Source organism: Anas acuta, chromosome 31, assembly GCF_963932015.1.
Source record: "Anas acuta chromosome 31, bAnaAcu1.1, whole genome shotgun sequence".
In the NCBI taxonomy this organism is placed as follows: domain Eukaryota; kingdom Metazoa; phylum Chordata; class Aves; order Anseriformes; family Anatidae; genus Anas; species Anas acuta.
Window position 1 is genome coordinate 87026 of NC_089009.1, and position 24839 is coordinate 111864.

General features: G+C 55.9%; 4 protein-coding genes across 5 annotated transcripts in view; all 4 read right to left on the reverse strand.

Moving 5' to 3' along the window:
* LOC137846239 (butyrophilin subfamily 3 member A2-like) overlaps nt 1–24839 on the reverse strand; it is a 46429-nt gene that overhangs the window by 11090 nt on the left and 10500 nt on the right. The gene's annotated exons all lie outside the window — the stretch shown is intronic.
* Nucleotides 1004–20875, reverse strand: LOC137846166 (uncharacterized). The gene is made up of 16 exons (XM_068663870.1): nt 20378–20875; nt 16172–16294; nt 15418–15765; nt 14654–14935; nt 14363–14524; nt 13559–13582; nt 13446–13466; nt 11245–11539; nt 10161–10378; nt 9684–9879; nt 7884–8218; nt 3677–3799; nt 2920–3267; nt 2156–2437; nt 1626–2026; nt 1004–1042 (listed from the first exon to the last, which is right to left on the reverse strand). The coding sequence occupies exons 1-16, from the start codon at nt 20691–20693 to the stop codon at nt 1004–1006; spliced, it is 3513 nt and encodes a 1170-aa protein (XP_068519971.1). The 5' UTR covers nt 20694–20875.
* On the reverse strand, nt 11738–13988 carry LOC137846288 (butyrophilin subfamily 1 member A1-like). Of its 2 annotated transcripts, XM_068664174.1 has the most exons (6): nt 13559–13987; nt 13446–13466; nt 13190–13348; nt 13035–13055; nt 12843–12875; nt 11738–12665 (listed from the first exon to the last, which is right to left on the reverse strand). In XM_068664174.1, the coding sequence occupies exons 3-6, from the start codon at nt 13236–13238 to the stop codon at nt 12037–12039; spliced, it is 732 nt and encodes a 243-aa protein (XP_068520275.1). In that variant the 5' UTR covers nt 13239–13348; nt 13446–13466; nt 13559–13987; the 3' UTR covers nt 11738–12036. The 2 variants fall into 2 exon arrangements, with proteins under 2 accessions (XP_068520275.1, XP_068520274.1); XM_068664173.1 differs by having other exon boundaries at nt 13190–13210; nt 13328–13988.
* LOC137846318 (tripartite motif-containing protein 10-like) lies at nt 22878–24802 on the reverse strand. Its single transcript, XM_068664281.1, has 6 exons — nt 24713–24802; nt 24594–24614; nt 24480–24500; nt 24333–24353; nt 24142–24174; nt 22878–23964 (listed from the first exon to the last, which is right to left on the reverse strand). Exon 6 carries the CDS (start codon nt 23744–23746, stop codon nt 23336–23338), a length of 411 nt encoding a protein of 136 aa, XP_068520382.1. The 5' UTR covers nt 23747–23964; nt 24142–24174; nt 24333–24353; nt 24480–24500; nt 24594–24614; nt 24713–24802; the 3' UTR covers nt 22878–23335.

The window sequence follows — 24839 nt, forward strand, 5'->3', positions numbered from 1 at the left end:
GCTCCTATTGATCTTCCTCTTCACAGATGCCTTGGCCACCCCCACAGCCCACCGTGAATACTTTAGCCGCTCTACCTCCACCACCACCATCCAGCAGTGCCTCCCCTCTCTGAACTCCTCACGGCCCAGCACACACCACCGGTAGTCAAATCTCTCTGGTGTGTCAGGAACCTGCTGCCATTCACTTTCGCATCTCACACTGCTGTTGTCCTGAGACAGGACAAGACAGGGATGAGCCGTGCGCGGATCCAGGGTCACCTTCACTGCAGGGACAGAAGGAGCCAGGCCATCAGGGGCAGAGCTCAGCCCTGGGCAGGCTTTCCCCAGCTCGGGGCCAGGAGCTGCCCCACGTGGAGGAGATGGGGCACCTCTTGGCTCCTCAACATGCCCCACCAGGGGCAGTAGAAGCACCGCAGAGGGCAACCCAATGCACACCTACCTGTATTGTGAGGCAGCAGAAACTTTCTCCATGCTGGAAGGAGAGGGGAGAGCTGGTCACAGCCCACAGGTGGTGCCCAGTGGGTGTGGGCAGGGTGAGGGGCCAGACCTGGGCTGCTCTGTCCCGGCTGCACACCTTCCCCTGCACATCACGGTTGTGTTGCCCCTGGGGTCTGAGAACCAGGAGACTTACCCAGCTCTGCAGCTTGTTTCACTACAAATGTAAGAGTAAAGCAAAATATGAGAAGAAGGCACAGGTTCTACTTCCATATCTCTCACGATGATGACTTTTTTTTTTTTTTCTTTTCATTTTAGAGAATGAGACTTACCCAGCTCTGCAGATTGTTCATCTACAAACGAAAGACAAAAGCAATGAATCGATGAGAGAAGTCAGCTTCGCAGCAATGACTGCTATAAACCAAAGACCCCAAATTCCTTCAGTTGGGGGGGGAAGAGTGACTCACCTAGTCTTGCACCTTTTTCCTCTGGAAAATAAAAGCATAAGGAATATATGATCAGAGGGAAAAACTTCTCATCCATTGTCTACACTTCAAATTCCTCCAGTTCAGGGATGGACACTCACGTATCTCTGCAGCTTGTTCCACTGGAAAAGAAAAAGAAAAGCAATGTACGGTCAGAAGGGAGTATGCCCATGGGAAGACACCAAATACCTTCTCTTTGGGGAAGGAGACTTACCCAGCTTTGCATCCTTTTTTGCTGTTACATAAAGCAAAAAGAATGAATGGTCAGAGTGGAGAGACTTTCAATACAATACTGCTTCCATGGCTAGATGGCTAGACCACAAAATTTTTGCTCTCATGCATGGGCACAGACCACCTTGCTCCCAGACTTGTAGTGACCAGACTAACAAAGACCAAGGGCCAGCATTTTGCAAGATTTGTAGCAGTAAGGACAGACACTTGTGCAGCTCTCTGCACCGTGCCACCAAAACAGAAATGGAAGTGAATGGGGACGGGTGGAGGACATCCCTGTCCCAGAAGCGTCAGTGCAGAGCGGGGCAGCCCCACAGCTCGCTCCCCGTTCCCACCTTGATCCCCGTTCCTTTCAGCCATTCCAGCCGTGTCCCGTGCCCAGGGCAGCCCCAGCCCCAGCACTCCCCACTCCCACCCCAGGCTCCAGCTGCTCCTCCAGCACCCCCGAGCCACCAGCACACAAGCCCCCAGAGCCCACCCAGACCAGGCCCTCCCACACAGACACCACTTTCCCAGGGGCTGGGGGCAGGGACTGCAAGGACTCTCCCAGCTCTCGGCTCTGTGCCGCTGAAAAGCAAATGCAGAGGAAGAGGTGGTGAGCAGAGCAGCTTGGTTGCTGGGTGGGAACATGTGCAGGGGCGCTGCGCCTTGCCACCATCCCCACGCTGCAGCCATGCTCCCTGGCCTCCAACCCAAGGCCCCTTGCTCCAGACCCACGCGGGTCCCTGCAGAACACCTCCCTCTGCTCCATTCCTGCACTGCTAACTTACTTTTCTTTACAAAGAGATAAACACCGAGGCCAATGGACACAGCCAAAAGCACGAGGACCAGAGCCAGAGCCACCATCCAGAGCTGGGCGTTGTGGAAGAATGAAGCTGAGAAAAGGCACCAGGAAAGGGGCTGCATTTCCATGTGCGCAGATGGAAGAGCAAGACCCAGACTTCTCCTGGCTCAGGAGAAGTGCAGGGGCCAGGAACACCTCGTCCTGGCTGTGCCATTTGTACCTGCGATGTGCAGGGAAAATTCCCTCTCCTGCTGGATGCGGCTGTTCCTGACCACGCAGGACAAGGGCCCCTCCACGCTCCCGGTCATTATGACGGCGCCTTCGATTTCAAAGAGCCCCTCCTGGTCCTGGGAATGTGTCTGGGAGACCGAGGGCAGGTGCTGCCCGCGAGCATCCCTCCACAGCAGCTGCGGCAGCGGGTACCAGCCGGCCGATCGACACAGCACCCGGACGCCTCCGGCCTCGTAGCCCCCCAGGGAGAGGTGGGGGTCAGCACCTGTGGCTGGGGGAAGAGCGCGTGGCTGGAGCTTGACTTGGGGAGGGATTCATTTCAAGGCAAAGACCCCATCAGCTCCCATGCCAGACACAGCACAGACCAGCCATGTCCCCAGGGGCTCAGGGACTGGACGCTTCAAGGAGCCACTCTCACCCCTAACCCAAACCTATTCTTAGCACAGCTGAAGGACCTGCTCAGCAACCTGTGCCCACTGCCCACACAACAGCATGGGGATGGAGTTCAATGAGGGTCCCTGAGACTGAATTAAATCATTGCATTCATGCAGCTCTCTCTCAATAAAAAGCCTGCAAGGGCACAGGTCTACTTCTTCCTGGACAAGTGCTCACTGACAGAGGAGAAGCCCCATGACACTGTACTGTTCAAAAGGCCACGTAGATGGCCATGAGGATGGGACCGGGTCCTGGGTGGGACACACAAACCCGGGGACACCTGCACCATCCCTTGAATGCCTCAACCCAGCCACTAACCTGACACCTCCAGCTCCACAATGGCTTCAGCATAAGCATCAGCATCTTCCACAGTGCAGAAGTACTGGCCATCATCAGAGGGTCTCAGCCCCATGATTCGCAAGTCCAGGCTTCCAGCAGAGAGACCATCCCTGACCAACTCTGTCCTCCCGGCAAATGCATCCATCTGCTCCTCATACAGGTCCTCTCCATTGCGGTAGTGGTGCACTGTCTCAGAGAAATCGTTCCGGATCCACCTGACGTCCAAGCTGCGAGCATCGCGTTGAGGGGACAAGTGGCAGGGCAGCACGACATCCTTCCCCACGGTGGCAGTGACAGGGTGTCCTGGTCCCTCCACTCTGAGCTGGGCTGGGCAATGGAGAAGGGCACAGAGAGGCAGTGAGATTTTGCCATTGTAAATTTAGTGTCATTGAGTGACAAAGGTCATATGTTGGTGTGTGAGTTGGTGCGTGTTGCATCCCCCGTGTCCCATGGGAAACCACCAGGGAAACAGGGGAGGGACCGGGAGGACGTGCAGGAGAAGGAGGTGTGCTGGGAGTGGGAGCCCTCTCTGCAGCATTCGGGCAGGCGAAGAAGCACTAAAAATGGCAGTCAAGGCAGCGCCCATATTGTGTGAAAGATCCAAAGGGAAAGTGAAACTCAGCAGGGACCGAGCTGTGGGCTCTGGTCCCCCTACCCTGGAGCTGCTCCCCTGCCCTATGGCAGCACATCTGCATGCACAGAGGGGAAAGCCCCCAGCATCCCTGCAGGATCCTACCTGAGCCCAGCTGGAGGAGGAGCAGAGTGACGAGGGAAGTCAGGAAGCCGCTGGCATGGCCGGTGAGGCTGGGGCGGCCGCAACCCCAGGGGAGCCCCATCTGTGCTGCAGCGGGAGCAGGATCTGGGGGTAGAAGAGTAAGGTACTGAGGTGCTGCAGGCCTGGGCACAGGGAGCCACGGCCAGCAGCGCCTTGGGCAGGGCACAGAGCCTGCGCTTATCATGGGCTGGGGGACACAGAAGGCAGCCCCAGGTGTTCTTCTCCAAGGCAGTCTCACCAAAATAGTCGTCCCTCACAACACCCACCATAGCTGCAGGAACTAGAAGGCTACACGTGACTTCACCACCTTCTGCTCAGCTCTTGTCTGCAGTAACCCTCTGGGAGGAGCCCTGACCCTTGGGGGAAGGGTGCAAGATGCTGCAGGGCAGAGCGACATGGGAGGCTGCAGGGAGAGAGGCATAGCTGGCTGCCAAGCATCTCAGTGCCACCCTTTTCCCAGGGTGGTGGGGACAAAGAGCCAGCCCCACTCCCGGCTCTGTCCATCCCAGTGGAGGCAGAAATGGGCAGACCTTTTGCCCTCTGGCAAGCAAAGCCCTTTTGCAGCACGGTGGAGACTTTGGTGTGGAAATGGCTTCCAAGGACCAGAGGGACAGCTTCTGCATGCAGCTAGGATGATGACATGGATGAACTGTTCTTTAAGGAACTATGCGATGGCTCAGAATCTGCTGCCCTAGTCCTTATCAGGGTGAATTCATATGGCTAAAGCTCAATTTGAGTTGAAGCTTGACAGAACTGTTGACGGAAATAAAAATGAGTTTTATAAAATATCTAAAGAGCAAAAGTAGAACCGGAGAAAACAGTGGTCCTTTACTTGATGGGGATGGTCTCCTCACAAACAGGGGCATGTTTAATGCTTTTTTTGCCTTTGTCTTCAACACTGACAATGGGCTCTGGGACCCCAGTTGCCCTGAGCTGGAGGACCATGAGAGCAGGAATGATAAACTCCCAGCAAATGCTGACTTAGCATGCGATTTGCTCCTACAGGTGGAGACTATAGGGCCTGATGGGATTCATCCCAGAGTACTAAGAAAACTGGCTGATGTCATCATGAAATCCTGTCCTGGTTTCAATTAGGATAGAGTTAATTTTCCTCCTAGTAGCTGGTAGAATGCTATGTTTTGGCTTAGGATGAGCAGAGTGCTGATAACACGCTGATGTTTCAATTGTTGCAGAGCAGTGCTTACACCAAGCCAAGGACTTTTCAGCTTCTTGCTCTGTCCTGCCAGTGGGCAGGCTGGGGGACCTATAAATGTCCCCAGTGCAGTATAGCCTTGCAAAGAATTCAGTCTACTTAGCCCATCTCAGGACTCACTGGGGACAACCCCCTTATCCCTGCTCTGACTGTGGGGAAGCCTTCTCTGAAAGCTCGGCGTTCAACCAACATTGGAAAAAGCACTTGGTAGGGAAACCCCATCAGTGCCCTGACTGCGGGATGGGCTTCACTGTTCCCTCAGCCCTCATCCTCCACCAGAAAAGCCATGTGAAGCCTAACTTTTACTGTTCTTCCCAAACAACCCTCTGAAGATTACATCTGTGAATTGAGGAGGCCCAGGCATGCAGCTGGTGGTCATGGCATAGCTTCTCGTAGTGCTTAGGGAACGTGTTGGTCAGTCAGTCCCTGGCCCTGGGATGGCTTTGGGGATGGTGGGAGCCCAGTGGGATGTAGGATAACTGGCTGAGAGGATGGTAGGACAGCAGTGGGTGGAGGGTTTTGAGGTTTGGGGTTGGTGAGAGCCCAGTGGAATGGAGGATGATGGGGTTTTGGAGATGATTTTGGCGTGGCTGACCAGGAACATTCTAATGGAGATTAGGCGGAAACAGAGAGTGTTTCGCTACTGGAAGGAGGGCCAGGTGTCATCGAAAGAATACAGGGATGCTGTTCGTGTTTGTAGGGAGAAAATTCGTGTGGCTAAAGCACACCTAGAGTTGAAGCTGGCTGTGTCTGTGAGAGAAAATAAAAAGTTTTTTTTTAGTTAGGTGAATGGAAAAAGGAGAACTAAAGAATACATAGGGCCGCTCCTTGATAGGGAATGTCTCCTCACAGACAATGACATAGGCAAAGCAGAGACGCTTAACACCTTCTTTGCCTCTGTCTTCAATGCCAATGATGGGCTTCGGGACCCAGGGTGCCCTGAGCTGGAGGACCGGGACGGTGGGGGTGACAAACTCCCAACCGACCCTGAACGTGTGCGGGATTTGCTACTCCACGTGGATCCCTACAAGTCCATGGGTCCGGATGGGATTCATCCCCGGGTGCTGAAAGAGCTGGCGGACGTCATCGTGGAACCTCTCAATTATTTTTCAACGATCCTGGGAATTTGGAGAGGTCCCGGTAGACTGGAAGCTGGCAAATGTTGTGCCGATTTTCAAGAAGGGTCAGAAAGAAGACCCTAGCAATTACAGGCCTGTCAGTCTCACGTCAGTGCCTGGTAAAATCATGGAGAAGATGGTTCTCGAACTTATTGAGGCACACCTGGGGGACAAAGCAGTTATTGGTCCCAGCCAGCATGGGTTTGTGAAGGGTAGGTCCTGCCTAACTAACCTGATTTCCTTTTATGATAAGATCACCCGTATGGTGGACCAAGGGAAACCAGCTGATGTGATCTTTTTGGACTTCAGCAAGTCTTTTGACACGGTTTCCCATAGGATCCTACTGGACAAAATGTCCACCATACAGCTAAATAAAAAAATCATACGATGGGTGAGCAATTGGCTAATGGGCAGGGCCCAAAGGGTTATGGTAAATGGGGCTGTGTCAGGCTGGCGCGCGGTCACCAGTGGGGTCCCTCAAGGCTCCATTTTAGGACCGGTACTTTTCAATATTTTTATAAACGATCTGGATGTAGGAATAGAAGGTATTTTGAGCAAGTTTGCTGATGACACCAAACTTGGAGGAGTTGTGGACGCGAATGAGGGTGGAAAGGCCTTGCAGAAGGATCTGGATAGGTTGGAGAGCTGGGCGATCACCAACCGCATGAAGTTCAATAAGAGCAAGTGCCGGGTCCTGCACCTGGGACGGGGAAACCCTGGCTGCACGTACAGACTGGGCGATGAGACGCTGGAGAGCAGCCTAGAAGAGAGGGATCTGGGGGTCGTGGTAGACAGCAAGTTGAATATGAGCCAGCAGTGTGCCCTGGCAGCCAGCAGGGCCAACCGTGTCCTGGGGTGCATCAAGCACGGCATCGCTAGTAGGTCAAGGGAGGTGATTGTCCCGCTCTACTCTGCGCTGGTGAGGCCTCACCTAGAGTACTGTGTGCAGTTCTGGGCACCACAGTATAAAAAGGACATGAAACTGTTGGAGAGTGTCCAGAGGAGGGCTACGAAGATGGTGAAAGACCTGGAGGGGAAGACGTACGAGGAACGGCTGAGGGCACTGGGCCTGTTCAGCCTGGAGAAGAGGAGGCTGAGGGGGAGACCTCATCGCAGTCTACAACTTCCTCATAAGGGGGTGTCGAGAGGCAGGAGACCTTTTCTCCATTAACACCAGCGACAGGACCCGCGGGAACGGGGTTAAGCTGAGGCAGGGGAAATTTAGGCTTGACATCAGGAGGGGGTTCTTCACAGAGAGAGTGGTTGCACACTGGAACAGGCTCCCCAGGGAAGTGGTCACTGCACCGAGCCTGTCTGAATTTAAGAAGAGATTGGACTGTGCACTTAGTCACATGGTCTGAACTTTTGGGTAGACCTGTGCGGTGTCAAGAGTTGGACTTGATGATCCTTAAGGGTCCCTTCCAACTCAGGATATTCTATGATTCTACGATTCTATGAATTTGCCATCGTAAATTTAGGGGCAGTGAGTGACAAAGGGTGAGTTGGTGTGTGAGTTGGTGCGTGCTGCATTCCCTGTGTCCCATGGGAAAACACTGGAGAAAGAGGAGAGGGAGAGGGAGGACGTGCAGGAGAAGTGCTGCACGTCCTCCCTGTGTGCTGGGAGTGGGAGCCCTCTCTGCAGCATTCTGGTGGGTGAAGGAGAAAGGGCAGCCAAGGCAGCAGCCATATTGTGTGAAAGAACCAAAGTGAAAGTGAAACCCAGCACGGTCGAGCTGTGGGCTCGGGTCCCCCCTTTCCCAAAGCCGCTCCCCTGTCCCACAGCAGCAAGTCTGCATGCACAGCGGGGAGAGCCCCCAGCAGCCTCTCAGAATCCTACCTGAGCCCAGGTGGAGGAGGAGCAGAGTGATGAGTGAAGTCAGGAGGCCCCTGGCATGGCTGGTGAGGCTGGGGTGGCTGCAGCCCCAGGGGAGCCCCATCTGAGAGAGAGGTCCCCCAGGGGGCAGTTGGTCCCCCAGGTGTTTTTCTCCAAGCCAAGGTAGATCTCCCTCGTGGCACCCAGCAGAGCTGCAGAAAGCACAAGGCTCCGCCCAACTTTCCCAACCTTTGCCCAGTTCCTGGCTGCAATAACCCTCCTGGAGCAGCTCTGCCCCTAGGGCAAAGTCTGGGGAGCTCTGCAGGGCTGGCACCACCATCCCATTGCAGCTGGGTGCCCTTTAGCAAGCACGAGTTGCTTGTCCCCAGTGGGGGCCTCTCCAGACCTCCAGGGAAAGCCAGTGGCTAAGCTCGTTCATCTCCATGCATGCAAGGAGGAATCAAACTGTGAGCAATGGGAAAATGTGGAGAGATGGCAGAGCAGAGATGAGCAGGATCGGAGGCTGCAGGGAATGGGGCACAGCTGGGTGCCGATCCCAGAGGTGCCACCCTTTGCCCAGGGTGCTGAAGGCAAAGTGCCAGTGCCTCTCCCGGCTCCAGTAAAGCAGCCATGGCAGAAGTTTGGCTTAGATGGGCAGGGACCTTCTTCAAGAGCTTCAGTGGATAAGGAAAGTTCCTGTTTGCTAGAAGGGAAGTCAGGCACTATGGAAGGAATGCAGAGGTACTGTTTGCCTTTGTAGGGAGAAAATTAATATGGCCAATGCTCAATTTGAGTTGAAGCTGGACAGTATTGCGAGGGGAAATAAAATGCTTTTTTTTTTTTTTTATTTTAAACTCTCTTAAAAGTGAAAGTATAATGAGAGAAAGCATTGGTCTGTTACTTGATGGCGATGGTCAGACAGGGTCATCGACTTCACAGAGATGTTTAATGCTTTCTTTGTCCTTAAGACTGATGCTGGGCTGTGGGACCCCAGGTGCCCTGAGCTGGAGGACAGTGACTGCAGGAACGATATAGTCCCAACAAACCCCGAATTTGTGTGGGATTTGCTGCTCCAGATGAATGCATACAAGACTATAGGGCCTGATGGGATTCATCCCAGAGTACTAAGAGAACTGGCTGAAGGCATACGTCTTCCCCTCAAGGCCCTTCACCATCTCTGTGGCCCTTCTCTGGACACTCTCCAATAGTTTCATGTCCTTCTTGTGCTGTGGTGCCCAGAACTGCACAGAGTCCTCGAGGTGAGGCTGCACAGTGCAGAGCAGAGAGGGACAATCACTTCCCTCATCTGACTAGCAATGCCGTGTTCGATGCACCCCAGGGTAGGGTTGGACCTCCTGGATGCCAGTGCACACTGCTGGCTCATGTTCAGCTTGCTGTCAACCACAACCGCCAGAGCCCTCTCTGCAGGGCTGCTCTCCAGTGTCTCATCCCCCAGTCTTTTCCTATAGCCAGGGTTGCCCCATCCCAGGTGCAGGACCTGGCACTTGCCTTTGTTAAATTTCATGCAGTTGATGATTGCCCAGCTCTCCAATCTGTCCAGATCTCCCTGCAAGGGGTTTCCACCCTCAGCCGAGTGCACAACTCCTCCCACGGGATGCCGTCCTTCCCAATCTGATCCTACATGGGCTTCCCACAGGCAGCAGCTCTCCAACAACTGCCCCAGTATGGGTTTGTAGTATGGGGTACATCTGTCAGGAGCAAACTGTTCCAATCTGTGTCCCCCACAGGTGGCAGCTCCCCCCAGACCTCCTGATCCGGTGGGGGCTCCTCTCCACGGGCTGTGGCTCCGGCCTGGGGCTGCACCTGCGGGGGCTCTCCATGGGCCGCAGCCTCCTCCAGGCCCCTTCCTCCTCCTGCACTGGGGGCTCCTCCATGGGCTGTAGTGTGGAGATCTGCTCCACCTGTACTCCCGCTCCATCCACTAACCGCCCCAGTCCCCTAACCTTCCGTTTGATAGCCTTCAGGCTTCTCTCTTCAATGTCAGGACTACCAGCCTGCACTATCAAAAGAGGAGAGCAGTCCTGAGGCGTGGAGTCGACTTCCTCACCCTAGGCATCCTCCTGGCTACACTTTCTGCCTCTTCCTCAGCTCCCGGACCCTCAGGCTCCAGGGCCTCAAACCTGTTGTGGAAGGGCACCTGGGAAGGTGGGGCTTGTATCGGGTGGCATCGCCTGCGATTTTGAGCAGGGACCTGTCTCCATTCCTCCTCAACTCCTAGGTCCCCTCCCTCTGCCCGACAGTGACAAGGGAGGGGGTCCACCCCCATTTGGGGTGTCTCACCCCGGTACCTCTCCTTCAGGCCCCGCAGGGACTTGCCCCACCACTCTATCTCCCACTCACACTCCCTGATAGCCCTCAACCTCTCCACCTCCTCGTTGATTTCTGCCACCAGGTGGACCAGGTCATCCACCTGCTCACACCTCATGCACACACAGTCTCTCTGCCTCCCGCAGATGGCAGCAAGAGGCTCAGATGCTCCCTGCACCCAGAGACCTGAACTGGTGCATTTTTGAGCGGGCAGTCAGTCTGGGTGTGTACAGACTTGCTAGAGAGAGCACTGTGCCTGGTGGAGACCATAGCCTAGCTAGCGGCAGACTGCCCTTAGAGGAGGAGTTTGTATGGATGGGGAGGAACGCTCTGCCCTCCCTGCTCGCCCTGTCTGCATGAAATTGCCTGCCACTCCCTTCTGATGTGCCATGCCCTGTTTGCCTGTCCTGGTCACTGCGTTACTGGTCTTTGTGCTCCCCAGGGGCAGCTTTTGAACAGCAGTGGAAGGGGCCCTGCTGGCTTCGCCTACGCTTCATCAGCCTCCCTCGCAAGGGCTGCTGGATCCTGGTGGCTTTTTCAAGTGGGCTTGATGCCGGAAAAATATAGCCCTGCCTGTGAGATTCCCTGCTCCGCTGCAGAAAGAGTCTGCCCTGGAGCTAAATGCCTTGGCAAGATGTTGCACCGGGCATTTCATTGGGATGTTACACAGGGGTGTTGTAGATCATGTTCCATCAGGCATTGCATGGGGCTGTTGCAGAGCACACTGCGTGAGGAAGTCACAGGGGGATGTTTCATGGAGCACTGCACAGCGCATTGCATTGCCCTTTGCAAGGGGATGTTGCACAGAGCAATGTCTCTTGCAGGTTGTGGCACAGGGGCATTGCACAGGGCATCTTGTGAGCATCGCATGGGGATGTCGCGTGTGACATCGCAAGGGACAATGCCTAGAGCTTGGACAGGGCGTTGCATGGGGAAGTGGCATGGGGAAGTTGTGTGGAGCTTTGCACAGGCCTTGCACGGGAGCGTTGCACAGAACATTGTGTGGGGATGTTGCACAGGGCAGGGAAAAGGGGCTCGCCCACCACTGACCCCATACCCATCCCTGCTCCAGCGCAGCCCCAAGTCCGCATCATCCCCGCGGAGACGGGGAACGCCCGTGTGCCCATACGCCTCAGCTGCCACATCGGGGGCTTCTACCCCCCCGAGGTGACCATCATCTAGCTGAACAACGGGGACATCGTGGAGCCCAACGACTACAACGCCATCTCCGCCATCCCCAATGGCGACTGGACCTACCAGACGCAGGTGTCCCTGCTGGTGGCCCTGGTGGCAGGCGACACCTACACGTGCTCGGTGCAGCACGTCAGCCTGCAGGAGCTTCTCCTGGAGGACTGGAGTGAGTGGAGAGGTGCAGGACCGCACCCGGAGGCCGGTGGTCTTGGCCTCCAAGGGAGGGCTACGAGGACGGCGAAGGCTCTGCAGGGCAAGGTGTGTGAGGAGATGGTCTGCTGCAAGACGCCTTCCCAGGCAGCAAGGCCTCAGGACACAAAGCACCCAAGAAATGCCACTGCCAGACTCCATCTTCCTGTACAAAACTTTATTTGCCACAGTCCTGCTGCTGCTGGGCCTTGATGTGCTCCAGAGGAAGGAACAAAGAGCCCCCACAGGCTGCTCATGCTCAGCACCAGGCACAGAGCACAAATCAAACCCACATTAGGAGGCAAATGTGGCTGAGACCCATGGGTGCCAGCAGAGCTTGTGCCCCAGCACAGGAGCCATGTGCAGGGCAGAGCCCAGGGGCTGCAGGGGGCCTGGCCCCTGCTTGCAGCATCCCAGCCATACTCCAGCAGCAGGGATGAACACAGGAGAGCCCCTGCCCCACTGCCCGTCATTCCTGTGGTGCTCCAGAAGGACCAAGGAGAGGTGATGCAGGAGTGTCTGGAGAAGGGCAGGAGGTCCCCAGGGCTGGGGACGGGGTCTGGGGGGTGCTGTCCCTCAGGCACAGCTGAATTCCCTCCGTCCTCAGCCAGAACCAGGGGTGGATGCTCTCCCCATTGAAGGAGGCTGCCGTGAAAGTGAAGATCTGGACCCCATTGTCAGCATTGATAAAAGACACCTGTTGCTGGGTATAGTCCAGACAGACCCAGATCCTCATGGGGGCAGGGGACAGGGACAAGGGGGTGGGAGGAGATGTGAGAGACTTGAGCTGCCCCTCATAGTACTGCACAGCCCAGATCCCTCCTTTCAGGTTCCTTTTGAAATACCCCTTTCTCTTCACAGATTTTCTGGCCACCCCCACAGCCCACCGTGAATACTTTAGCTGATCTCCCTCCACCTCCAACAACCAGCAATGCCTCCCCTCTCTGAACTCCTCACGGCCCAGCACGCAGCACCAATAGTCAAATCTCTCTGGTGTGTCAGGAACCTGCTGCTGTTCACTTTTCCATCTCACACTGCTGTTGTCCTGAGACAGGACAAGCTGGGGATGAGCCGTGTCCGGATCCAGGGTCACCTTCACTGCAGGGACAGAAGGAGCCAGGCCATCAGGGGCAGAGCTCAGCCCTGGGCAGGCTTTCCCCTGCTCGGCGCCAGGAGCTGCCCCACGGGGCAGGAGATGGGGCACCTCTTGGCTCCTGAACACGCCCCACCAAGGGAATGAGAAGCACCGCAGAGAGCAACCCAAGGCACACCTACCTCTATTATGAGGCAGGAGGGACCTTCTCCATTCTGTAAGGAGAGGGGAGAGCTGGTCACAGCCCATGGCTGGTGGCCAGTGGGTGTGGGCAGGGTGAGGGGCCAGCCCTGGGCTGCTCTGTCCCAGCTGCCCACCCTCCCCTGCACATCACCTTGGTGTTGCTCCTGGGGTCTGAGCACCAGGAGACTTACCCAGCTCTGCAGCTTGTTTCTCTACAAATGTAAGAGTAAAGCAAAATATGAGCAGAAGGCACAGTTTCTGATTCCATATCTCTCACTATGATGACTTTTTTTTTCTTTTTTTTTTCTTTTTTTTTTTTTTTTTCTTTTTGGAGAACGAGACTTACCCAGCACTGCAGCTTGTTCGTCTACAAACAAAAGCGAAAAGCAATGCATGGATGAAAGGAGTCAGCTTCTCATCAATGGCTGCTACAAACCAAAGACCTCGAATTCTTTCAGTTGTGAGGGGGGAAAAAGAGACTCACCCAGTCTTGCAGCTTTTTCCTCTGGAAAAGAAAAGCATAAGGAATGCATGATCAGAGGGAAAAACTTCTCATCCTTTGTTTATGTGGAAATTCTTTCAGTTTTGGGATGGACACTCACCTATCTCTGCAGCATCTTGCACTGTAAAAGAAAAAGAAAAGCAATGTGTGGTCAGAGAGGAGTATCCCCATGGGAAGGCAGCAAATGACTTCCCTTTGGGGAAGGAGACTTACCCAGCTCTGCATCCTTTTTCGCTGCTATAAAAAGCAAAAGGAATGAATGGTCAGAGTGGAGAGACTTTCACTTTTTATAGCCATTGCTGCTTGCATTGCTAGACCCGAAATTATTTTGCAATTGAGCATGTGCACAGACGACCTTTCTCCCAGACTTGTAGTGACCAGACTAACAAGTACCGAGGCCCAGCATTTTGCAAGACTTGTAGCAGTAAAAAGAGACACTTGTGCAGCTCTCTGCACTGTGCCACCAAAACACAAGTGGAAGTGAATGGGGACGGGTGGAGGATGTCCCTGTCCCAGAAGTGTCAGTGTGGAGCGGGACAGCCCCGCAACTCACTCCCCGTCCCCACCTTGATCCCCGTTACTTTCAGCCATCCCGGCCGTGTCCCGTGCCCAGGGCAGCCCCAGCCCAGCACTCCCCACTCCCACCCCAGGCTCCAGCTGCTCCTCCAGCACCCCCGAGCCACCAGCACACAAGCCCCCAGAGCCCACCCAGACCAGGCCCTCCCGTACGGACACCACTTCCCCAGGGGCTGGGGGCAGGGACTGCAAGGACTCTCCCAGCTCTCGCCTCTGTGTCGCTGAAAAGCAAAGGCAGAGGAACAGGTGGTGAGCAGAGCAGCTTGGTTGCTGAGTGGGAACATGTGCAGGGGGGCTGCGGCTTGCCACCAGCCCCACGCTGCAGCCATGCTCCCTGGCCTCCCACCCAAGACGATCCTAAGGCCTTTGGCATCCCCAGGAGAACATCCCCTTCCTCCTCCTACGCACCTCCCTGGGCCAGGGCTCAGCCCCGCTCCAGACCCAGGGGGGTCCCTGCAGAACACCTCCCTGCGCTCCATTCCTGCGCTGCCAGCTTACCTTGCTTTCGAAAGAGATAAACACCGAGGCCAATGGACACAGCCAAAAGCACGAGGACCAGAGCCAGAGCCACCATCCAGGGCTGGGCATTGTGGAAGAAGGGAGCTGAGAGAAGGCACCAGGAAAAGGGCTGTGTTTACATGCCTGGGATTAGGAAAGCAAGACCCAAACTTCTCCTGGGTCAGGACAAGTACAGGGGCCAGGAACACCTCACCCTGGCTGTGCCATTTGTACCTGCGATGTGCAGGGATGATTCCCGCTCCTGCTGGAGGCGGCTGCTCCTGACCACGCAGGACAAGGGCCCCTCCACACTCCCGGTCACGATGACGGCGCCTTTGATTTCAAAGAGCCCCTCCTGGTCCTGGGAATGCTTCTGGGAGACTGAGGACAGGTGCTGCCCGCGAGCATCCCTCCACAGCAGCTGCGGCAGCGGGTACCAGCCGGCCGATCGACACAGCACCCGGACGCCTCCGGCCTCGTAGCCCCCCAGGGAGAGGTGGGGGTCAGCGCCTGTAGCTGGGGGAAGAGCACGTGTCTGGGGCTTGACTTGGGGAGGGATTCATTTCAAGGCAAAGACCCCATCTGCTCCCATGCCAGACACAGCCCAGGACAGCCATGGTCACAGGGGCTCAGGGACCGGGCACTCCACGGAGCCACTCTCACCCCTAACCCGCACCTATTCTTGGCACAGCTGAAGGACCTGCTCAGCAACCTGTGCCCATTGTCCACACAACAGCATGGGGATGGAGTTCAAATAGGGTCCCTGAGACTGAATTAAATCATTGCATTCATGCAGCTTTCTCTCAATAAAAAGCCTGCAAGGACACAGTTGTACTTCTTGGTGGACAAGTGCTCACTTACAGAGGAGAAGCCTCATCACACTCTACTGTTTCCAGGGCCTCGTAGATGGCCATGAATATGGGACCGGGTCCTGGGTGGGACACACAGACCCAGGGACACCTGCACCATCCCTTGAATGCCTCAACCCAGCCACTAACCTGACACCTCCAGCTCCACAAAGGCTTCATCATAAGCATCAGCGTCTCCCACAGTGCAGACGTACTGGCCATCATCAGAGGGTCTCAGCCCCGTGATTTTCAAGTCCAGGATTCCAGCAGAGAGACCATCCCTGTCCAACTCTGTCCTCCCGACATATGCCTCCATCTGCTCCCCGTACAGGTCCTCTCCATTGTGGTAGTGGTGCACTGTCTCAGAGAACTTGGCCCGGATCCACCTGACCTCCAAGGTGCGAGCATCGCGTTGAGGGGACAAGTGGCAGGGCAGCACAACATCCTGCCCCACGGTGGCAGTGACAGAGTGGCCTGGTCCCTCCACTCTGAGCTGGGCTGAGCAATGGAGAAGGGCACAGAGAGGTGGTGAGATTTTGCCATTGTAAATTTAGGGGCAGTGACTGACAAAGGGCGAGCTGTGTGTGAGTTGGTGCGTGCTGCGTCCCCCGTGTCCCATGGGAAACCACCAGGGAAACAGGAGAGGGAGAGGGAGGACGTGCAGGAGAAGGAGGTGTGCTGGGAGTGGGAGCCCTCTCTGCAGCATTCGGGCAGTAGAAGAAGAGCCAAAAATGGCAGTCAAGGCAGCGCCCATATTGTGTGAAAGAACCAAAGGGAAAGTGAAACCCAGCAGGGACCGAGCTGTGGGCTGTGGTCCCCCTACCCTGGAGCCGCTCCCCTGCCCTATGGCAGCACATCTGCATGCACAGGGGCGAGAGCCCCCAGCATCCCTGCAGGATCCTACCTGAGCCCAGCTGGAGAAGGTGCAGAGTTACGAGGGAAGTCAGGAAGCCTCTGGCATGGCCGGTGAGGCTGGGGCGGCGACAACCCCAGGGGAGCCCCATCTGTGCTGCAGCGGGAGCAGGATCTGGGGGTAGAAGAGTAAGGTACTGAGGGGCTGCAAGCCTGGGCACAGGGAGCCACGGCCAGCAGCTCCTTGGGCAGGGTGCAGAGCCTGCGCTTATCATGGAGTGGGGGACACAGAAGGCAGCCCCAGGTGTTCTTCTCCAAGGCAGTCTCACCAAAATAGTCGTCCCTCACAACACCCACCATAGCTGCAGGAACTAGAAGGCTACACGTGACTTCACCACCTTCTGCTCAGCTCTTGTCTGCAGTAACCCTCTGGGAGGAGCCCTGACACTTGGGGGATGGGTGCAAGATGCTGCAGGGCAGAGCGACATCGGAGGCTGCAGGGAAAGAGGCACAGCTGGCTGCCGAGCATCTCAGTGCCACCCTTTTCCCAGGGTGGTGGGGACAAAGAGCCAGACCCACTCCCAGCTCTGTCCATCCCAGTGGAGGCAGAAATGGGCAGACCATTTGCCCTCTGGCAAGCAAAGCCCTTCTGCAGCAGGGTGGAGACTTTGGTGTGGAAATGGCTTCCAAGGACCAGAGGGACAGCTTCTGCATGCAGCTAGGATGATGACATGGATGAACTGTTCTTTAAGGAACTATGTGATGCCTCAGAATCTGCTGCCATAGTCCTTATCAGGGTGAATTCATATGGCTAAGGCTCAATTTGAGTTGAAGCTTGACAGAACTGTTGGGGGAAATAAAACTGAGTTTTATAAAATATCTAAAGAGCAAAAGTAGAACCGGAGAAAACAGTGGTCCTTTACTTGATGGGGATGGTCTCCTCACAAACAGGGGCATGTTTAATGCTTTTTTTTGCCTTTGTCTTCAACACTGACAATGGGCTCTGGGACCCCAGTTGCCCTGAGCTGGAGGACCGTGAGAGCAGGAATGATAAACTCCCAGCAAATGCTGACTTAGCATGCGATTTGCTCCTACAGGTGGAGACTATAGGGCCTGATGGGATTCATCCCAGAGTACTAAGAAAACTGGCTGATGTCATCATGAAATCCTGTCCTGGTTTCAATTAGGATAGAGTTAATTTTCCTCCTAGTAGCTGGTAGTATGCTATGTTTTGGCTTAGGATGAGCACAGTGCTGATAACATGCTGATGTTTGAATTGTTGCAGAGCAGTGCTTACACCAAGCCAAGGACTTTTCAGCTTCTTGCTCTGTCCTGCCAGTGGGCAGGCTGGGGGACCTATAAATGTCCCCAGTGCAGTATAGCCTTGCAAAGAATTCAGTCTACTTAGCCCATCTCAGGACTCACTGGGGACAACCCCCTTATCCCTGCTCTGACTGTGGGGAAGCCTTCTCTGAAAGCTCGGCGTTCAACCAACATTGGAAAAAGCACTTGGTATGGGAACCCTATCAGTGCCCTGACTGCGGGATGGGCTTCACTGTTCCCTCAGCCCTCCTCCTCCACCACAAAAGCCATGTGGAGCCTAACTTTTACTGTTCTTCCCAAACAACCCTCTGAAGATTACATTTGTGAATTGAGGAGGCCCAGGCATGCAGCTGGTGGTCATGGTACAGCTTCTCGTAGTGCTTAGGGAACGTGTTGGTCAGTCAGTCCCTGGCCCTGGGATGGCTTTGGGGATGGTGGGAGCCCAGTGGGATGTAGGATAATTGGCTGAGAGGATGGTAGGACAGCAGTGGGTGGAGGGTTTTGAGGTTTGGGGTTGGTGAGAGCCCAGTGGAATGGAGGATGATGGGGTTTTGGAGATGATTTCGGCGTGGCTGACCAGGAACATTCTAATGGAGATTAGGTGGAAACAGAGAGTGTTTCGCTACTGGAAGGAGGGCCAGGTGTCATCGAAAGAATACAGGGATGCTGTTCGTGTTTGTAGGGAGAAAATTCGTGTGGCTAAAGCACACCTAGAGTTGAAGCTGGCTGTGTCTGTGAGAGAAAATAAAAAGTTTTTTTTTAGTTAGGTGAATGGAAAAAGGAGAACTAAAGAATACATAGGGCCGCTCCTTGATAGGGAATGTCTCCTCACAGACAATGACATAGGCAAAGCAGAGACGCTTAACACCTTCTTTGCCTCTGTCTTCAATGCCAATGATGGGCTTCGGGACCCAGGGTGCCCTGAGCTGGAGGACCGGGACGGTGGGGGTGACAAACTCCCAACCGACCCTGAACGTGTGCGGGATTTGCTACTCCACGTGGATCCCTACAAGTCCATGGGTCCGGATGGGATTCATCCCCGGGTGCTGAAAGAGCTGGCGGACGTCATCGTGGAACCTCTCAATTATTTTTCAACGATCCTGGGAATTTGGAGAGGTCCCGGTAGACTGGAAGCTGGCAAATGTTGTGCCGATTTTCAAGAAGGGTCAGAAAGAAGACCCTAGCAATTACAGGCCTGTCAGTCTCACGTCAGTGCCTGGTAAAATCATGGAGAAGATGGTTCTCGAACTTATTGAGGCACACCTGGGGGACAAAGCAGTCATTGGTCCCAGCCAGCATGGGTTTGTGAAGGGTAGGTCCTGCCTAACTAACCTGATTTCCTTTTATGATAAGATCACCCGTATGGTGGACCAAGGGAAACCAGCTGATGTGATCTTTTTGGACTTCAGCAAGGCTTTTGACACGGTTTCCCATAGGATCCTACTGGACAAAATGTCCACCATACAGCTAAATAAAAACATCATACGATGGGTGAGCAATTGGCTAATGGGCAGGGCCCAAAGGGTTATGGTAAATGGGGCTGCGTCAGGCTGGCGCGCGGTCACCAGTGGGGTCCCTCAAGGCTCCATTTTAGGACCGGTACTTTTCAATATTTTTATAAACGATCTGGATGTAGGAATAGAAGGTATTTTGAGCAAGTTTGCTGATGACACCAAACTTGGAGGAGTTGTGGACGCGAATGAGGGTGGAAAGGCCTTGCAGAAGGATCTGGATAGGTTGGAGAGCTGGGCGATCACCAACCGCATGAAGTTCAATAAGAGCAAGTGCCGGGTCCTGCACCTGGGACGGGGAAACCCTGGCTGCACGTACAGACTGGGCGATGAGACGCTGGAGAGCAGCCTAGAAGAGAGGGATCTGGGGGTCGTGGTAGACAGCAAGTTGAATATGAGCCGGCAGTGTGCCCTGGCAGCCAGCAGGGCCAACCGTGTCCTGGGGTGCATCAAGCACGGCATCGCTAGTAGGTCAAGGGAGGTGATTGTCCCGCTCTACTCTGCGCTGGTGAGGCCTCACCTAGAGTACTGTGTGCAGTTCTGGGCACCACAGTATAAAAAGGACATGAAACTGTTGGAGAGTGTCCAGAGGAGGGCTACGAAGATGGTGAAAGACCTGGAGGGGAAGACGTACGAGGAACAGCTGAGGGCACTGGGCCTGTTCAGCCTGGAGAAGAGGAGGCTGAGGGGGAGACCTCATCGCAGTCTACAACTTCCTCATAAGGGGGTGTCGAGAGGCAGGAGACCTTTTCTCCATTAACACCAGCGACAGGACCCGCGGGAACGGGGTTAAGCTGAGGCAGGGGAAATTTAGGCTTGACATCAGGAGGGGGTTCTTCACAGAGAGGGTGGTTGCACACTGGAACAGGCTTCCCAGGGAAGTGGTCACTGCACCGAGCCTGTCTGAATTTAAGAAGAGATTGGACTGTGCACTTAGTCACATGGTCTGAACTTTTGGGTAGACCTGTGCGGTGTCAAGAGTTGGACTTGATGATCCTTAAGGGTCCCTTCCAACTCAGGATATTCTATGATTCTACGATTCTATGAATTTGCCATCGTAAATTTAGGGGCAGTGAGTGACAAAGGGTGAGTTGGTGTGTGAGTTGGTGCGTGCTGCATCCCCCATGTCCCATGGGAAACCACCAGGGAAACAGGAGAGGGAGAGGGAGAGGGAGGACGTGCAGGAGAAGGAGGTGTTCTGGGAGTGGGAGCCCTCTCTGCAGCATTCTGGCAGGTGAAGGAGACACAGAAAGGGCAGCCAAGGCAGCAGCCATATTGTGTGAAAGAACCAAAGTGAAAGTGAAACCCAGCACGGTCGAGCTGTGGGCTCAGGTCCCCCCTTTCCCAAAGCCGCTCCCCTGTCCCACAGCAGCAAGTCTGCATGCACAGCGGGGAGAGCCCCCAGCAGCCTCTCAGAATCCTACCTGAGCCCAGGTGGAGGAGGAGCAGAGTGATGAGTGAAGTCAGGAGGCCCCTGGCATGGCTGGTGAGGCTGGGGTGGCTGCAGCCCCAGGGGAGCCCCATCTGAGAGAGAGGTCCCCCAGGGGGCAGTTGGTCCCCCAGGTGTTTTTCTCCAAGCCAAGGTAGATCTCCCTCGTGGCACCCAGCAGAGCTGCAGAAAGCACAAGGCTCCGCCCAACTTTGCCAACCTTTGCCCAGTTCCTGGCTGCAATAACCCTCCTGGAGCAGCTCTGCCCCTAGGGCAAAGTCTGGGGAGCTCTGCAGGGCTGGCACCACCATCCCATTGCAGCTGGGTGCCCTTTAGCAAGCACGAGTTGCTTGTCCCCAGTGGGGGCCTCTCCAGACCTCCAGGGAAAGCCAGTGGCTAAGCTCGTTCATCTCCATGCATGCAAGGAGGAATCAAACTGTGAGCAATGGGAAAATGTGGAGAGATGGCAGTGAAGAGCTGAGCAGGATCGGAGGCTGCAGGGAATGGGGCACAGCTGGGTGTGCAGGGAATGGGGCACAGAGACCTGAACTGGTGCATTTTTGAGCGGGCAGTCGGTCTGGGTGTGTACAGACTTGCTAGAGAGAGCACTGTGCCTGGTGCAGACCATTGCAGCCTAGCTAGCGGTAGACCGCCATTAGAGGAGTTGTTCGTATGGGCGGGGGGGGGGGGAACGCTCTGCCCTCCCTGCTCATCGTGCCTGTACGAACTGCCTGCCACTCCCTTCTGATGTGCCATGCCCTGTTCCCCATTCTGGTAACCGCGTTCCTGGTCGTCTTGCTTCCCAGGGGCAGCTTTTGAACAGCCTGAGAGGGGGCCCTGCTGCCTCTGCCAACGGCTTGTTAACCTCCCTGGCAAGGGCTGCTGGGTCCTGGCAGCTCCCACAAGTGTGCTTCATGCTGGAAAAAAATAGCCCGGCCTGTCCGATCCCCTGCTCCGCTGCAGAAAGAGTTTGCTCTGGAGCTGATCACCTCGGCAAGATGTTGCACTTGCACCGGGCATTGCATGGGGGTGTTGCAGAGCACACTGCTTGAGGACATAGCAGGGGGATGTTGCATGGAGCACTGCACAGTGCATTGCACTGGGCATTGGAAGGGGATGTTGCAGAGAGCAATGCCTCTTGCAAGGTGTGGCAGAGGGGCGTTACACAGGGCATCGCATGGGGATGTTGCACGTGGCATCGCATGGGAGAATGACTAGAGATTTTCATGGGAGCGTTGCATGGGAGTGTTGCACGGAACATTGTGTGGGGACGTTGCACAGGGCAGGGAAAAGGGGCTCGCCCACCACTGACCCCATCCCCACCCCTGCTCCAGCACAGCCCCAAGTCCGCATCATCCCCGCAGAGACGGGGAACTGTCTGCCTCAGCTGCCACATCTGGGGCTTCTACCCCCCGAGGTGACCGTCATCTGGCTGCGCAACGGGGACATCGTGGAGCCTGACGACTACAACCCCATCTCCGCCATCCCCAACGGCGCCTGGAGCTACCAGGCGCAGGTGTCCCTGCTGGTGGCCCCGGTGGCAGGCGACACCTACACGTGCTCGGTGCAGCACGTCAGCCTGCAGGAGCCTCTCCTGGAGGACTGGAGTGAGTGGAGAGGCGCAGGACCACACCCGGAGGCCGGTGGCCTTGGCTCCTTGCCGCCACTCACCCGGCCGTGTCCCCGAAGGTCCCGGACTGATGCTGGAGGTGACCATACTGGTGGCTGTGACCACCGTGCTGATGGTGCTGGGACTTGTCTTATTTCTCGCTGGCATCTACCGCTTCAGGGCCAGGCCTCCCACCCCGGGTGAGTGTCCGGGGAGAGCCGGGGTCAAGGTCAAGGGCGACGAGAACTCTGCTCACTCCTCTTCTCCCCCCCACAGGTTACACCCCCCTCCCTGGAGTCAACTACACCGCAGGTAACGGTGTCCCCATCCCCGTCCACATCAGTGAGGGGCAAATCACCCCATCTCTCACCCTGTTTGTCCCACCCTTCCCCAGGCAGCATCTGAGGACCCCCGGACGGACACCTCCTGGCACCGGCAGCTCCCATTTGGCCCCATCTCAGACCTGATGTCGTGGTGCTGACAATAAAGATGCTCCACAAGCCCCGCTGGTGTCTCTGCAGTGTTCTGGGGACAGGGCAGAGGCTCACACAGTCCTACGGTGTCTCACCAAGAGGAGCGGGTGTGTGGGGGCCATGGCATGGGACCCCAAAGGGTCAAGCGTGCCCTGGGGTGCCTCAGCCACGGCACTGCTGGCCGGCCAAGGGAAGGGATCATCCCGCTCTGCTCGGCCTGCTGCGGCCTCGCCTCGAGCACTGCGTGCAGCTGTGGGCACCGCAGCAGACGAAGGGCGTGAAACTGTGCGAGAACCTCCAAGGGAGGGCTACGAGGACGGCGAAGGCTCTGCGGGGCAAGGCGTGTGAGGAGACGGTCTGCTGCAAGACGCCTTCCCAGGCAGCAAGGCCTCAGGACACAAAGCACCCAGGAAATGCCACTGCCAGACTCCATCTTCCTGTACAAAACTTTATTTGACACAGTCCTGCTGCTGCTGGGCCTTGATGTGCTCCAGAGGAGGGAACAAAGAGCCCCCACAGGCTGCTCATGCTCAGCACCAGGAACAAAGCATGGATCAACCCCAAACTAGGAGGCAAAGGTGGCCTGCAGTGGCCAGCAGGACACGGTGACCACATCCCTTGCCCTGGGGTCTGCAAGCAGTGCAAGCAGAGGGGAGAGGAGCGTGGAGAGCTGCTGCAGCCCCTGTGCTGCCCGCTGGGGCTCAGAGGCAGGGTGAGAGCCGTGGGTGCCAGCAGGGCTTGTGCCCCAGCACAGGAGCCGCGTGCAGGGCAGAGCCCAGGGGCTGCAAGGGGCCTGGCCCCTGCTTGCAGCATCCCAGCCCTCCTCCAGCAGCAGGGAGGAACACAGGGCAGCCCCTGGCCCCACTGCCCCTCATTCCTGTGCTTCTCCTGCAGGAGCAAGGAGAGGTGATGCAGGAGTGGCTGGAGAAGGGCAGGAGTCCCCCTGGGCTGGGGAGGGGGTTTGGGGGGTGCTGTCCCTCAGGCACAGCTGAATTCCCTGAGTCCACAACATGAACCAGGGGCAGATGGTCTCCCTTTTGAAGGAGGCTGCTGTGAAAGTGAAGATCTGGACCCCATTGTCAGCATTGATAAAAGACACCTGCTGCTGGGTACAGTCCAGACAGACCCAGATCCTCGTGGGGACAGGGGACAGGGACAAGGGGGTGGGAGGAGATGTGAGAGACTTGAGATGTCCATAAAGGTACTCCACAGCCCAGATCCCTCCTTCAGGGCTCATGTTGATCTTCCCCTTCCTCTCCACAGATTTTCTGGCCACCCCCATAGCCCACCGTGAATATTTTAGCCGCTCTCCCTCCACCTCCACCAACCAGCAGTGCCTCCCCTCTCTGAACTCCTCACGGCCCAGCACGCAGCACCAATAGTCAAATCTCTCTGGTGTGTCAGGCACCTGCTGCCATTCACATTCCAATCTCACACTGCAGCTGTCCTGAGACACAACAAGAGTGGGATGAGCCGTGTCTGGATCCAGGGTCACCTTCACTGCAGGGACAGAAGGAGCCAGGCCATCAGGGGCAGAGCTCAGCCCTGGGCAGGCTTTCCCCAGCTCGGGGCCAGGAGCTGCCCCACGGGGCAGGAGATGGGGCACCTCTTGGCTCCTGAACATGCCCCACCAGGGGCAGGAGAAGCACCACAGAGGGCAACCCAATGCAGACCTACCTCTATTATGAGGCAGGACAGACCTTCTCCATGCTGGAAGGAGAGGGGAGAGCTGGTCACAGCCCACGGCTGGTGGCCAGTGGGTGTGGGCAGGGCGAGGGGCCAGCCCTGGGCTGCTCTGTCCCAGCTGCCCACCCTCCCCTGCACATCGCCTTGGTGTTGCCCTGGGGCTCAAGGACGGGGACACTCACCCAGCTCTGCAGCTTGTTCCTCTGAAAAGGAGAATAAGAGCAATGCATTGATGAGAGGAATCGGGTTCTTATCAAGTGGCTGCTATAAAGGAATGTCCTCCAGTTCCTTCAGTCCTGGTGGTTGGGGGCAGGGAAAGAGAGACTCACCCAGTCTTTCAGCTTTTTCTTCTGGAAAAGCATAAGGAATACATGATCAGAGGGAAAAACTTCTCATCCCATGTCTATACCACAAATTCCTTCAGTTCATGGATGGACACTCACCTATTTCTGCAGCTTGTTTCCCTGGAAAAGAAAAAGAAAGAGAAAAGCAATGTATGCTTAGAGGGAAGCATTCCTGTGGGAAGACACCAAATGCCTTCTCTTTGGGGAAGGAGACTTACCCAGCTCTGCATCCTTTTTGTCTGATATAGAAAAGCAAAAGGAATGAATGGTCAGATTGAAGAGACTTTCAATCCAATGCTGCTTCCATGGCTAGATGGCCAGACCCCAAATTTTGCTCTTGAGCAT

Bases quoted from the DNA above. Each gene is read 5' to 3' on its own strand.
- LOC137846288 (XM_068664173.1), bottom strand. From the start codon at position 13,376: ATGCATTCCTTATGCTTTTCTTTTCCAGAGGAAAAAGCTGCAAGACTG. The intron at 13,056-13,189 runs GTAAGTCTCGTT...TTACATTTGTAG, and splicing joins CGAACAAGCTGCAGTGCTGG to AGAAACAAGCTGCAGAGCTG. The intron at 12,666-12,842 runs GTAGGTGTGCCT...CTGTCCCTGCAG, and splicing joins CCTCCTGCCTCATAATAGAG to TGAAGGTGACCCTGGATCCG.
- LOC137846318 (XM_068664281.1), bottom strand. From the start codon at position 23,746: ATGGGGGTGGCCAGAAAATCTGTGGAGAGGAAGGGGAAGATCAACATG.
- LOC137846166 (XM_068663870.1), bottom strand. From the start codon at position 20,693: ATGGTGGTGCCAGCCCTGCAGAGCTCCCCAGACTTTGCCCTAGGGGCA. The intron at 16,295-20,377 runs GTAGGATTCTGA...TTCTACCCCCAG, and splicing joins CCTCCTCCACCTGGGCTCAG to ATCCTGCTCCCGCTGCAGCA. The intron at 8,219-9,683 runs GTGCAGCCCCAG...TGCTTGCTAAAG, and splicing joins CCCATGGAGAGCCCCCGCAG to GGCACCCAGCTGCAATGGGA.